A 14755-nucleotide genomic window follows, 5' to 3' on the forward strand; every position below is an offset into this window, starting at 1 on the left:
ATACTACGTCTTATGCAAGTGGTATTTGGTTTTATATTTAAAATATATTAGAAATAACAATGAAACCATCAAGATAAGTATCTTCCTGGATTCTGTTACCAATTATTTGCCAACTAAAGGCCAAAAATACATATATTGCTGAAAAAAAAATAGCCTTACCTCCATTGCTAATGCTGCTGTTTGCTGGTCATAATGATTCAGAAGATTAGGCATAAAGGTGGTATTGTAAGGCAGATCCTGGCACATCCGCAAGATGATGGGCTCACAAGAAAACAAACTGTGCCCTCTCGTGTGCCCCACCAAAACATCCAAAAGCCAAAGGTAGCAGAACATCCAGCTAACAGCCATCCTTCCTCGCTGGGAACGGGCCGGTTACTGAGCCCCGTCAGAAAGCTCTTTCAGCTCCTCATGTACCCCCAGTTCTCACTTCGACGGTGATGTTTTCAGTCCTTGTTTCAGGTTCTTCAAAACTGGAATGCTCTTGGTGTACAACATTCTTAGCTCAGTCCAGGAGATGATGTTTTTGAGACCCACGTGTGAGAAATCTTGCTTTTTCTTTTCTCAGTATTATATAGCATCTGTGAGGTCAAGGTATTAAAACGTTTAACCACATTCCCACACAACTGACCCCATCATGACAGAGCAGCAGCCGAGTCACGTTCTTCTTTTCTTAGGTAACCTACAACAGAAAACACAGAATACAGTAAAAAGCCTTGTAATTGATTAAAATATCTTAGTTCTAAATACCCTGGCAGATGAATTGCTTCAAGTTCTCACGTGCAGACTAGAGGGTCCCTTGACAAGTTTTAATCCTAGTTTCAGACTATTTCTGCCGGAAAAAAAGCTGGTGTGCTGTAAAACTCTACCCAAAAAGGGTGGTGAAAACGGGGACTGTATTTACTATGAAGAAAATACTTTTAGGAAACCCCACACTTTAAATTTAACCATGCGAGCATTCCAATTGTTGACCACACTGAAACCAAGCTATTTATGACTCAGCATCTCCACTGGTACATTCCCAATGATAGCATCTCTTCAGCTGCATGGCCTCGTAACTTCTGCTGAATAATTACAAAACAAAAACAAAACAGTCACCGCCACCAACACGCAAGTCCCAGCTTGCAGGACTGAAGACTACTGTTCTGCCCAACAAGCTACAGTCACGGTTTGGCTACCTGTGTTCGACTGTGTAATTCCAGCCTAGTTGTAAACAGCTTTTTGGTTGTCTCTGACCCATTTTACTTGCACACACCTCTCATGCCCTTCTCTCCAGAAACCGTCACAACAGCTAAGGGCACGCCAGAAGACGGTGTTCTTTGGTCACCCCTCTCTCCACACACCCCCGAAGAGGGAAATCGCCAAGGCAGCTACGTACGGTTGCTCTGCCAGTTCCACTCGACCTGTAGAGCCAATTTAAACAGTCATCGCTCCCCAGGGCTGGGGCTGCCTTCTCTCAGCACTAAGGGGCTGGAGCGGAACAGGGACTCAGCCCATCGTGCTCAACCACTGGAGAAACAAACTCCAGTCTCAGAGGCTAAAGCATGGGAGAAGTTGCAGAGCCAGAGGAGGACAGAGAGGCCCTTTTCTTCTAACAATATTGTCTTACAGCAGTGAAATCTGCAAATTTCAGTCTCTAACCAATGCTTTAAAAAAATGTATGGTTAAAAAAGGTAACAAAAATTTAGAAATTCTGTTTGAACCAGAAAACCCCAAGTACTCCCTCAATATTCCCAAGAGCAGGCAAGCACAAATTTGAACAGACTCATCTTGAGAGAGCAATGTTTTTCCTTTTGAGAGAGTCATGTTTTTCCTTTAGATATTCAGGAAGGGCAATAAATTCTACACATCAGAGAGGGAAAAAGTTTTTCCTTTCTCCCTAATGCAAACTTAGCAAGAGACACAAAAGAGTTAATTACCAAGCTTCTGCTGGTATCAGCCGATCAAAAAAGTTATATATGCACCCTTGGGTTTACATGGGCCCATCTTATGGTCAGCAAAATTAAATACCATAAACCTCTTTAAACCCTCACATACCTTGTGGGTTGGACTAGACAATCTTGAGAGGTTCCTTCCAATCTAAACAGTTCTGTGCTTCTCTTTAAGAGCACGTGAGGCAATGTTTTTGGCTGCAGCTATTCAAGACAGGCTGGTAAAAACAAACATGCAAATAGGAAAAAGCCCAAGATGCTAAACATAACCATGTTAAATTAAGTTCGTTGGCAACTTGCTTTCACAGCCTGCTTCCTCTCGCAGCTACTGACGGGGAAGCCATGTTTGAGGCAGCACTGAAGTACATAAAGAATATAAATAGTAAAAGTGTCCCAAACCTAGGAAAAATAAAACATGACCAAAAAAAAAAAAAAGCAGAAAAGAGAACTATCCACACCTGAAGGCAGGTGGTAGAACCAACCAACACAGCTCAAATCACAGCGTCTTGCTTATACACAGACACAAGCGTTGCTGTGAAGAGCAGTCACCACACTGAATCAAAAAGATCAAAATTAGCCACAATATTTAAGACATGCTCCATCTGACCACACCTGATCTTAGTCCAATTTCTAGTTCATGTGGCCTTGAAAAGCTACATCCTTCTGATCCAAGGAAGCCATTTCTCAGACTGATTTTTTAAGAATTCGGCACCCCTCAAAAAACCCAAAGGCCTGAACTATCCCATCCTCCAGGCAGCATTCCTACTTAGTTTTGTACAAGTTGCCTCATCTCCTTTGAATCTAGTCCTTTGATTTTAACATTTTAATAACAGTTCCCCAAACTCAGGAAAAGAAGCCTTTTCAGTTCGTTGTTATCTCCAGAACACTGGCTTCAAGTAATTCTTTTTCTTTTTCCCCAAACACTTTGGCCACTGACTCCAACAAACTTCATTCAACAACTTCAGTGAAGCCCACTTGGGGTGTGGATTAGCAACCGGTGCTTTAGTACGCTCCCCGTAACTCAGGTGCCATTCCAGCAGTGACCAGAGAGAATACTTCGTAAGGCAGGTTTGGGAGCAATATAGGATGAACCGTGCTCACACCGGTTATTCTGTTAAAGTCTGAAGCACAAACATTGGGCAAATCCAGGTCAGGATCTAGAGTCTTGGGAAAAACTCCAAGAACACTTCACCCCAATCATCATATTAATGACATTCAAAATAAAGATTCCAAACAGATCCACCCATCCTCTGACTTCCCCACAACCTCAAACTGTAAAAAACCATGCAAAAACTTAAGACTCAAGAAGCCACGAAAAGTTTTAACTGCGCAAAAAGCAGAAAAAAATTCATCATGTCCTTTCAGGATTTTTCCATTGTATGCTCAAGATCTTATTACTATTGAGTATCATAAAGGAAATGAAGAATAGATTTACTAGAGCCAGAAAAGAATGACAGATTATGTAGCCCAGTCACGCAGTGCCCTTTCATGGGGAGAAAAAAAAAAACAACTAGGTGAAATAAAGAAAAGAGACAACCATATCATTGCGAAAGGAGACAAAAGTTTTGCAAACGAGCATATAGATGACCTATTAATTGGTGTAGACAGACGAATGCTGTAATAAGCAACCTTTAGTGTCAAGAGAGATTCTTACCACAGCTCCAGTTCTGTATACTCTTTGTTAAGCCTCCACATAGGAAATTTTGTGGTTGTTTTTATATGTATATCAAACCAAAACAAAACCATTTCGATGACACTGGGAATAAAAGAGGAGGAGGGGATACCTACCCGTCTACCCCAAGGCACTGCCCAAAAAACTGCGGCCAAAAGGGGTAGGAAACAGCTAGTTTGTTAGTGCGGTTATGGATTTATACATTATTTATAATCATAAGCAGCCCATCCAATTCCTGCTGTAAAGGACAAATTAAGACCCGCATAGACGACTATTAGAAAGAGTGAAAGTCGTGGAATTAAAAGGGTTGACTCCCACAAGGGAATTTTTTCTTTCCAAATACATTTTGAAGTTACTCAAGGGGAAGCAAGGAGAAAAAAAAGTCATCAGACTTTTAGAAAGGCAATATGTAGGTGGATTAATTCACGGTTATCTGTCCCAGAGAAATGAGGTGAAAAAACAAGAAACTAGACTCCTGTATAAGCAAGAAGACAAGAGGAGAATGTCACCTTAGTCATTCCCCACCCAAGTCTGATCGCGGAGAAAGGAGAGGAACTCACTCATTGCGTGCAAGCACTGGCAGCGTTTCCCCGACCCATTCCCACCCACATGAAGGCAGAAAAGGAGAATACATTATTCTCCCAACTCCATTTTAATTAGTCAGCGGGAAAGAAACCCCAGTGCTGTACTCCCCTGTTCCACTTCTGTTAGGTATTAAGGAAGAACTGCACTATAATCCCCCACACCCTCCATTTCAATTAGGAGACCACGGAGGGAAGCGGGCACATGCTCTCCCACTCTTCCACGCTCTTCCTCAGTGCACTGCAGGGCAGAATGAAGACGCACAGTGTCTCCTCTTCCCCTCTCCCTCCTCACAGTGACACCACGATAGTCTCCGCTCCATTCCCCGCAGGGAGGATGGAAAGGCAGAAACCCTTCCTGGTGAGATTCTCCATGTCTGTGGAGGGACAGGTCCAGCATCTCTCTCCATTTGAGTTCATATGGCATGGCAAGCTAAAGGAACTGGAGGGGGAGCTAGCTCTCATCCCTTAGGCTGGCAGAGGAGGTTGGCTGCCGACTGAACCAGCATCCCCTTTCCCCTTGAATCCTCACTGTGTTTCAAAGGCAACAGGAACAAGTGCACACATGGGACTAGCATCCTCTTGGATTCCTGCTGCATTGCAAAGGAAAAGGAAGGATATGTACGTACATAAGACTAGCAGCCCTTTCCTCTGGGTCCCCGCTGCACGGCAAAAGGAGAAGGAGAGTGCGTGGACAGAGCTAATATCCCCTTTGGATCCAGCAAAAAGGGAGGCGAGCACGGGACTAGCATCCCCTCCCTCCTGGGTCACGGCGACCGCACTGCCACACGAATGGAGGGCAGTGCGGGACCAGCGACCTCTCGGGTCCCCGATGCACCGCAGAAGAAAAGGTGTGTGTGTGTGGAGAAGGGGAAGAGCACACACACACACACACACACACACACACACCCCGCCACCCTCCCCAGGTCCCCTGTGCGTGCCCTTCCCTCCTGGATCCACACAGAGCAAGGGGAAAATAGGGGGAGGGAGCACATGGATTGCCATCCCTCTCGCCCCGGGTCCCCAGTACACTACGAGGGGAAGGAGGGAGAGTACCTGGGACTGGCATCCCCCCGTCCTTGGGTCCCCAAGGGAAAGGGCAGGGAAATGCACGGGACGAGCATCCCCTTCTGCTGGCTCCCCAGCGCACTGGCCGGGGGCAGGGGGAAGCGGGAATGGCCGGGACCGGCACCTCCCGGCCCCGAGGCGCTGCTGAGGGAGAGGGGGTGGATCCAGCACCTCCATGTCGTTCAGCGGAGGACAGGACCAGCATCCCCTGTCCTTCAGTCGCCCGCTGCACCGCAGCGGGGGACCTAACCCCTCGCTCCGCTCACCGCCCCCCCCCCTCCGCCCAGAAGACGCTTCATGGCCGCCCCCCACAGCGCCGTCTCCGGGAGCGGGTGTCTCTGCCTCTTGGCGAGCGAGGAGACCGCCGTGCGGGGGAAAGAACGACATCCCTGAGGGAAACCCCCTGCCCATCTTCACATCCCGCTCCCCTCCGCGCCGCCCAGGGCCCGGGGCCCCGCCGTTACCTCAGCGCGGGGTCCCGCCGCTGCGGCCCCGCTTCTTCCCTCAGGTGGCGGCGGCGGCAGCGGAGGCAGCGGCCGCGCCTCCTCGCGCCCGACCCCGCCGCAGCGCCCGCCCCGCCCCGCGCCTACGCCCCGCCCCCCCGTGCCGTCACGCCCTGCCACGCCCCGCCCCTCTCCCTGCCGAAGAGAACGAGCCAATCAAAACGGGCAGGAGCAGGTTGCTAGGTAGATCGGAACGGCCGGTCGTTCTGCCTTCCCGCCCCCCCCCGCCGCTGGTAGGATCTGATTGGCTGGCGCTCTCCCCCGGGGGCGCGGGAAGCGGTTGCCATAACGACGGGAAGCGGCCTTGCGGGAGGAGTAGGCCGCGCCGCCCGCGGGCGGGGAGGAGGCAGGTGAGGGGCGGCCCGGCCCGGCGCTGGGGGCCGCGGGGGTGACCGAGAGCTCGGGGGTGAGCGAGGTCTGAGGGGACACGGGGTGTGCGGATCCCCTGGGAGAGCGTGGGGCGCGCGGGGGGTGCGTGGCGAGAGGGGCAGGAGGGGACAAACGTGCGGTGTGGCATGGGGAGGGGGGTACAAATGCGATGGGAGGGAGAGGGAGAGTGGAAAGAGAAGGCGGTACATGCTCCATGGGGGATGTGGAGGGGATGACAGATTCGGTAGGATGCAGGGAGGGAGTGGGGCGGGAAGATGGCAGACCCCCGTGTGCAGCACGCTGCGAGGAGGGGGGTCTCTGATGCACCCGGTGGAGAAGGTGTAAACGCTGCGGTGGGGGTCACTGAGGCACAAAGGGCCCAGGGTCTGCCCATCTGCCTGGGGCCCGAGGGGATTGTTGTTGCCTTTGGGTCCCGGGAGAGATTTCAGTGTGTGAGTGGAAGGAGTACTTAGAAAAATTAAAGCTCGAAGGGACTGGGCGTGAAGACATCACGTGAAGAGTATGAACTTGGTAAATGGGTGTAAAAAGCACTGGTATCTATGGTCACAAGTACTGAGCAGCTGGGGTTTGCTACTGCTTTGTCAAGTGGGGTGGGGAAAGCTGTCGGGGCATCGCAGGACATGGGGACGCTGGGCAGTGTAACTATGTGCTGCAGGACTGGGGACGTTCTGGTGGACTTTGAGGTGAGAGCATCATGGATTGTCCAACTGCGTAACAGAATATAAACCCAGTGAGATCTGGGGTAGAAAGGGAAATGCTTTATTCTCTAGGGATAAAAGGGACCTTGCTGTTGTCTTATTTAGGGGAGAGAAGGTGTGAGGGATCAATACTGATCAGTGCCCTCGGGTGTAATGTCACTGGGACTACACAGTGCTGTGACAGCTCCCGGGAGGATGTTGGCCCTGCAGGACACACAGAGACTGATGTGGAGCAGGAGTGGGAGTCAGTGTTTCTGGGCTTGGAGCAGATCCTGAAGAACATCTGTAGCAAGGATACAGAGGAGAGCAGTCAGGTATTGACACCACCAGGGAGGGGAGATCGCAGGGTTTATTGGAGGCCAAAGAGGGTACCGGTCCTTTGGAGCTGAGTGACGCTGTGGGGTAAAGGGACCAGTTGGAAAGGACCTACATCAATCATCTAGTCCAACTGCCTGACCACTTCTGGGCTGACCAAAAATCCAAGTCTATCATTAAGAGCATTGTCCAAATGCCTCTTAAACGCTGACAGGCTTGGGGCATTGACCACGTCTCTAGGAAACCTGTTCCAGGGTTTGCCCACCATATTGTTGCGGATGAGTGATGTGGATTGCTTAAAGAATCACCATCAAAGGTGTTAGCAAAAGTGATTTTAATATTAATTTGTAAAAGTGCGACTTAAAGTTTGATGGCAAAGTTCACTGTATTACTTACTACATGGAAGAAACCTACAAAGGAAAATCGAGTTAGAATTGATTTAGAATGATTTACACAGAGACCAGAGATGCAAAAGAGTAAGAGAGACCCTCCTGGTTGAGTCAAGAGGTTCAGAGTAGACCCCCTTGCTTTCTAAACTCCTGATGGAGCTTAGGTGCGGCTAGATCCAACCTCCGTCCCAGACTTGGTCAACCGTTTATGTCTAATGGAAGGAACAGAAAGGGTAAGGAAAACCTCCCATTGAGTCACAAGGTTCAGAAGAGACCCCCTTGCTTTCTAAATTTCTTCTCAGAAAGGAGTCTTAGGTGCATCTGGGTCCAGACTTAGTCCCAGACTTGGTCAATCGTTTATGTCTAAAGGATTTAGAGACATGGCTTTCATTAGCATTAATTCGGCATGCTATCGGTCACTTACTGAGGTTCCATTGTGAATAAAGGGTCTCGCCGCCTTGGGTAAGGAAGGATCTCTTAGTCCCAGGTAAGGACTCACTCTCAAACCTTGAGAGAGGTCCCTGCTCAAGGGGAGAGCTGCCTGGCGTGCAGTCCAGTTGCCATCCAGGGAGAGTTCAAATTGGACTCATCCAACGATCTGTCATTGGTGAAGGATCTCGTTGCTTCGAGGAGCAACCTTGAGAGGCATCCCAGCTCAAGGGGAGATCTCCGCCGTGCAGCCACGCTGCCTGGCAGGGAGAGCTCAAAGGAGGCTCACTTGGGCTGTCGTATTTATGGGATAAAGTGGTTGGCTCGTAGTCAAATTGCATACAATGGGAAAGGTGTGCACGAGACTCCTCGTACCCACGACTCTCTTTGTTCCTTCAGAAACAAGTCTTGGAGGAGCCACCCACTATTCATGAATTAATTGCATGATGGGTGTTCCAAGCTCATATGCATCGGTGCTCACTGGGTCACTCTGCTCCTTTGTGGGTTGGTTTCCTAGAGGAGTTCCTGGCCTGGCCACGGCTCAGGCCTTTACCTCCTTTGGAGCCTGTACCAAACTACTAACCAAGTCACTAGCGACAGGACGAGAGGAAACGGCCTCAAGTTGCACCAGGTGAGGTTTAGATTGGACATTAGGAGAAATTTCTTTACCAAAAAAAGTCGTCAAACACTGGAACAGGCTGCCCAGGGAGGTGGTGGAGTCACCATCCCTGGAGGTGTTCAAAAAACGTGTTGATGTAGCACTTGTAGACCTGGTTTAGTGGTCATGGTGATATCAGGTCAATGGTTGGACTTGATGATCTTAGAGGTCTATTCCGACCTAATGATTCTACGATTCTATACTGTGAGTTTGGTTAAGGAGGGTCGAGTGCATCTGCCACACCTCTAGGTAAAGAAATGTTTCCTAATATCTAGTCTGGACCTCCTCTGACAGCTTTGAGCCATGGTTCTGAAGAGAATGAGTGTGGGAGTTGAAGCAGCGTAGCAAGGGCATTGGTAGGGGGCAATGGTCTGGAGGAGCACAAGGGATTTGGGGTCTGTTGGTCATTGGAGAACATCACCTGGGGGATGGTATGTGGAGGTACTGATGCCTTGGTGGGCATCATGGAGCAGTGAAGAACAGAGTTAGTTATTCACTGCCTGGGGTAAGGGGGCTCATAGGGGTACTCAACCCTTGGGTTCTCGTGCACAGGGACACTTCTAGCACACCCTGGCAGGGGTATGGGTGCTGGTCTCACATGATGTGGGCTGCACAGAGGTGCTGATGCTGGGGAGAGGCAGAAAGATCAGTGGCACAAGGTGCTACAGGTGCTTGGGTTTATCGGTACCGTGGCGATGCCATGCTCTGGGGTTTGATGCTGTAGCATTGGTACCACAGAGATGCCCAAACCCAAACATGTGTGTCAGGGTCACAAAGCCTTCCATGGGGGACAACTGAGAAGACCAATGAGGTAGTGGGGAACACTGGTGATATCCCACAGTCCGAGTGGACACGTTAACTGAGGACAGGGCGTCAGGATGCAAAGTGCAGGTGGCAGATGTGGGAGGCTGGATGATATCGGTGTTTGCAGCTTGTGGGTTAAGGGCTAGCTAGAGGGAAAGGAGGAGCGCAGTGTTGGCCTGCTTGTTGGAAATCGTTGCAAATATGCACTTAGCCTCCTCTTGCCGTCTTTCTAGGTGTCCCCCTACACATGAGGATCTATTTCACGTTATCTTTTCCACCCAGAGCTATCCTCTTGGATTTTTCCATTTTGAATGCCCGATAGTTTGGCCTACATTCTCGATTGTTTTCCTGTTACTGCTGTTCAAAGCCTTTCTTCCATAGCATCAATCATCACGCTGTTTATTGTCGATACAATAATTTACAATAAAAATTACTTTCCTGTCTGAGCTTGAGATTGATTCAGTTAAATTTTGTTTATTCACAACTGAACTCCTCGATTGTGCCATTGTCATCACATGGATTAATGTGATTAGGCTTTTTCTCTGCAAAAGGCATCCTTAAACCTTTGAGTGCACCGGGCTCTGTGGAACCACAAAGGTTTACTGCTGTAGAAATGTGGTCAAAAACGGTCAATAAAGCCGCTTTGCTTCTGAAGGGCTTGTTTTGAGTGTGGTTTGCACAAACCTCTGGAATGCCATTCCAGAGGGTTAAGCAGAGATTAACCCAGCTAAAGGAAATGATTCCAATGCCCTTAGTTAAGATGATATGATCACTATGTATTGTTAATCTCTCTTAAATGCAACCACGTTGGGCTTGACCCAACTGGTACTGAAATCAGTGGAAGCATTTCCATTGGCTTCAGCAGGATTTTGATCAGGCTTGAAATTGTCTTGCTGTCAGACAATGCCATTCGTCTTTCCTGCCCTGTGAAATTAATGTGTGTCTTCTTCATATGTGTCCAAAAGCACAAATCTTTTGGATCCCCATTCAGTATATCCTTTCATTTGAACTGTGAACCATCACTAGGTACTCTCTGGCTGTAGTAACCCAGGCAGGTTTGCTCTTTTTTGACATTTGCGCTCTGCCAGGCTCACCTGCTTTCTGCAAACTGGGTAAGAGAACTGCTGTGAAACCACTGGAGATCTCTGACCAACTTGCTGTGAAGTTAATCAAACACAACCAGCTCGTATATGCTCCCAAAACTTGGTCTTTCCCCCAAATCTCTTCTGCACTGGTACTTACTATGCCTGCCACCTGCCCCTACGTTGCCTTTTTATTTTTCCTAGAAGAAGGATAACGGATGATTTTTTTAGCATCATGTGTCAATAGCTTTTCCTCTTTGGGTAGTGAACCAACATTTTCCTTATATATATTTAAAACTTGATTTCGTGTTAACATCTTGCATCTCTTGCTGGTTGAAAGTTTTCAAATCAGCTGAGCTTGATGAATTTCATCCCAGGATAAGTGTAGAACAAGCTGGAGCAATCTCTGGAATGTTACTTTGGGCAGCCAGTCCAAAGATAACGACTGTTGCAGAAGAAAAGTGGGGCCCTGGCTAAACACCTTGACAATCACTGCTCTGCATGGTACACCGGCTGCTTTTTAATGTGTACAGAGCGAGGTGCTGCAGCCACCTCAGTATCACTTCATAGATTAACTCCGATCAGAGTTACTCGAGGCTCTTGAGGAAGCCAGATTAGCTGTTAATCCTGCCAGGGATAGGGAGTTCAGGCTGAAGACAAGAAGCCCAGGTTTTGCTTTTGGGGAACAGGCAGCTAAACTGTAGTTGGTAAACGAAGTGTCTTCTTAGAAGGCCTCTAAAGAACTTGCAGTCCAATTTTTAGGCTAGCTGCACATTGCAGGTAAGGTGCTTCTCGATTTTCTAATGCTGCTGGCTCCTCTGATGCATCCCACGAAATTCAAGGCCACCTGATAAGCAGGCACACTGAGCATGTAGAGCATGCCTTTGAGGAACCTCAGTGCGCTCTGAAGTGACGCTGCACAGTCCTGCCTTCACCAAAGAATTCACCCTGTAAGCACGCGCCGTTGAGGTCGGACTTGGGGTCGCCTCCCTCCCCTCATCGTGATTTTGAGCCTAGCGGGGGAGATGAGGAGCAGAGCAGGCTGGCACCTCGTGTACAAATTTCAAACGTTTGGCTGCGCTCACCGTTTTGCCTGATGGTACCTGCCTTGGCGGCCCTGTTTACACGTCGTGCTCCAACATCAGGTGCGGTTCGGGCAGTTTTGTGGTGTGTGCAGCGGGGAAGAGGACTTCTGCCAGGTGTGCTGTGAGCCACAGTTTTGGCACAGAAGGCACACAAGAAGGTCCAGAGGCACCACTGGCTCTTTGGGCTACGAGCTGCTAACGCGCCAGTTCGTGGAGGTGCTTTGTGAACGCAGCTGGTCCAGCACCGAGAAAGTGTGTCAGCGTAGGAAACTGGAACGTGAATCCCGGGTTGGGAGTGTGCTGCAGTGACAACTGATGGGTTCGTGACTAATGTGGAAGGTTGTCCCTGAAAAACAGGACATGGTTGCCTGAACCTGTTTTTTTTGACAGTGGAGCTGTTTCTCCAGCTTGTAATGTTGTGTTTCTGTGCATTGAAGAGGGCAGGGGCCTTGCAGAAAAAAGCCAGACCAAACCAAAACCAACCCAGTAAGTGATCCCGTTGTAACGCCTATCCCAAGTGCACCCACTGGGTTGCACAAGAAGCCTCTGACATTGGCCAACTGCAGAACATCAGGCGTTGAAACCTTAGTAAGTTGTTTACACAGAATCACAGAATGTGAGGAGGGATTGGAAGGGACCTCTGGAGATCATCCAGTCCAACCCCCCTGCCAGAGCAGGACCACCCAGAGCAGGTCACCCAGGAACGCGTCCAGGCGGGGTTTGGATGTCTCCAGAAAAGGAGACCCCACCACCTCTCTGGGCAGCCTGTGCCAGGGCTCTGCCACCCTCCCAGGGAAACAGTTTTTCCTCATGTTCATGTGGAACCTCCTGTGCTCCAGCTGGCACCCGTTGCCCCCTGTCCTGTCACTGGCCGTCACCGAGAAGAGCCCGGCTCCACCCTCCTGACACTCGCCCGTCACGTATTTATCCCCACTGATGAGGTCACCCCTCAGCCTCCTCTGCCCCAAGCGGAACAGACCCAGCTCCCTCAGCCTTTCATCCCGAGGGAGACGTTCCACCCCCTCCATCCCCTCTGGGGCTCTGCGCTGGACTCTTCCCAGCAGTTCCCCGTCCTTCTGGACCCGAGGGGCCCAGCCCTGGACACACTATTCCCGATGGGGTCTCACCAGGGCAGAGCAGAGGGGGAGGAGAACCTCTCTTGACCTACTGACCACCCCCTTCTCACACCCCCCAGGATGCCACTGGCCTTCTTGGCCACGAGGGCCCGTTGCTGGCTCATGGGCACCCTGCTGCCCACCAGGACCGCCAGGTCTCTTTCCCCTACACTACGTTTAGCTTTCAGTGGCTTCTTTGGGGGAAGTTAAAATCACAGAGTGCAGACAATAAGTTATTTAAGGATCTCTAGCAAAAAAATAAAAGAGAAAGACTCTTGTAATGAACTTATTTCCTAACCATGGACCATGGTGGATCTTACATCAGCAGATGCGGAGAGAAAGATAGATTTTTCATTTTTTTCTTTGTATTTCTTTGATTCCATAATAACTTAGGAAAGAAAGGGAGGAAAAACTAATCAAAAAGGTGAGGTGCCCAGACAGATCCTGCAGTGGGTTTTGAAGACTAATCTTCCATTGATATAGACAGGAATTTTGTCTGGGTAAGGAATGGGGGAATGGGCTTTCATGAAGGTGTGTCTTGTGAGCCTCACAGCTGTATTGGCTGAAAAGGTCCTTTTGCTGGGTAAGTTTTGAGGTGCTTGGGTTCAGGGTAGGCTGGCAACACAATATTGGAGTTATTTAGTGGATTTGCCTTTTCTTTTGTTCCAAAATTCCTATTGTTCACCTTGCCACCATGAAGCTTTAAAGTGATCTGAAGTATTTACAGAAAAATTGCCTAATAATTGTACACAGGGAACTGAGATATATTTTAATGTGGTAAAGAAATGACTTGGTTTTCAGGCTCCTGCAGCTTAAGCCTCCAGCCTGGAAATTGGATGCCTGAGGTGAACACTGACATTATCCTGCTGACTCCAGCTGCAGGATGGAAGATGAAGGAAAAAACCTTTTCCTATGTTTGAGCCAGAACTTATGCAGCAATGACTTTGTCTGAACAAAGTCCAGTTACTTGGTGTCACAAAAGGCAAGGGAAATTTTTTTAAATGTCCAATTTACTTCACATAGAAATTTTTCTTTAAAAGAACAGCAGTCATTGCAAACTATCAAGCCCAATCTGCCTGAAGACAGGACCCTGAGAGATTTCAGTCAGTTCTGAACCATTCTGGATCTCATTCTTTCAGTTAAGTGTTACAGAAACAAATGGGCCCTGGGAGACCATCAAAATCACTAAAAACCTAGCTAGCGTCACTTAAGTAGATGCACAAGTTATCTCCAATTTTCAGTGCCAAAAACTGGAAAGAGAAATTTTGTGTACTTTCTAGCTCGCTGCAGATACTCTGTTGCGATCGTTCCTGCAGCAAAAATCAAAGGCATATTCAGTAACATTTGCGATGGGGAAGACCTGCTGGAAATGTGGCCTTAACTGTCACGGTTACTGTGGATACATAAAAGAAAAGGCCTTACTCTAACCAACTTTCAAATAATCTTACTTGTATATAATTTCTGCTCTATGAAATTATTGGATTCCTTCTTAAGATTATTTGCTTTTCACTAACATTCTATCATGGAGTAGCACAGAGATAATGTTGGTCTTTGTTCCATTCTTGTAGGCATTGGTGCTGGCAAGACATCAGAGGACCCACCGTCTCCTGTATCTATGGCATTTGCACCTCCTAGAAACATGGATGGCCCCAAGCTGCAGACCAAGATGAGCACATGGACTCCACTGAACCATCAGCTCATGAATGATAAGGTAAGTTCTGTGCAAATGGGTCAAATTCATAGAGCAACAGAATTGTTGAGGTTGGAAGGGACATCTGGAGAACAGCTGGTCCAACCCCTTGAGGCATCAGGTACAGCATTTGCTCAGGATCTGGTCAGGTCTGGTCAGATTTTGAATATTCCCAAATCCTAAGGCAAATTCTCAGGTTCACTTCACTTCAAGTCACAGAAAAATTTAACTTATGTTTTTGCCTGTGTAAAACATGAGTAATGGAATAAGAACTTAAAGATTCTGTATACTATTAGAAGTATTAGAGGCATCCTGGCCTGTATCAGCCATGGGGTGTCCAGCAGGAGC

At 48.6% G+C, this 14755-nt stretch overlaps 2 protein-coding genes across 3 annotated transcripts in view; one reads left to right on the plus strand and one right to left on the minus strand.

Moving 5' to 3' along the window:
- FZD3 (frizzled class receptor 3) overlaps window positions 1-348 on the minus strand; it is a 53532-nt gene extending 53184 nt beyond the window's left edge. For both annotated transcript variants that reach the window (XM_086461701.1, XM_086461700.1), the window contains exon 1: window positions 160-348. In XM_086461701.1, the coding sequence (XP_086317827.1) occupies window positions 160-348 (189 nt within the window). The remainder of the gene's footprint in view (window positions 1-159) is intronic.
- A 13984-nt stretch (window positions 349-14332) lies between these two features.
- Window positions 14333-14755, plus strand: part of FBXO16 (F-box protein 16) — a 30106-nt gene continuing 29683 nt past the window's right edge. Inside the window, exon 1 of the mRNA XM_009952947.2 lies at window positions 14333-14428. Coding sequence (XP_009951249.1) covers window positions 14333-14428 — 96 coding nt within the window. The remainder of the gene's footprint in view (window positions 14429-14755) is intronic.

Source organism: Leptosomus discolor, chromosome 2 (assembly GCF_034619465.1).
Source record: "Leptosomus discolor isolate bLepDis1 chromosome 2, bLepDis1.hap2, whole genome shotgun sequence".
Classification (NCBI taxonomy): domain Eukaryota; kingdom Metazoa; phylum Chordata; class Aves; order Leptosomiformes; family Leptosomidae; genus Leptosomus; species Leptosomus discolor.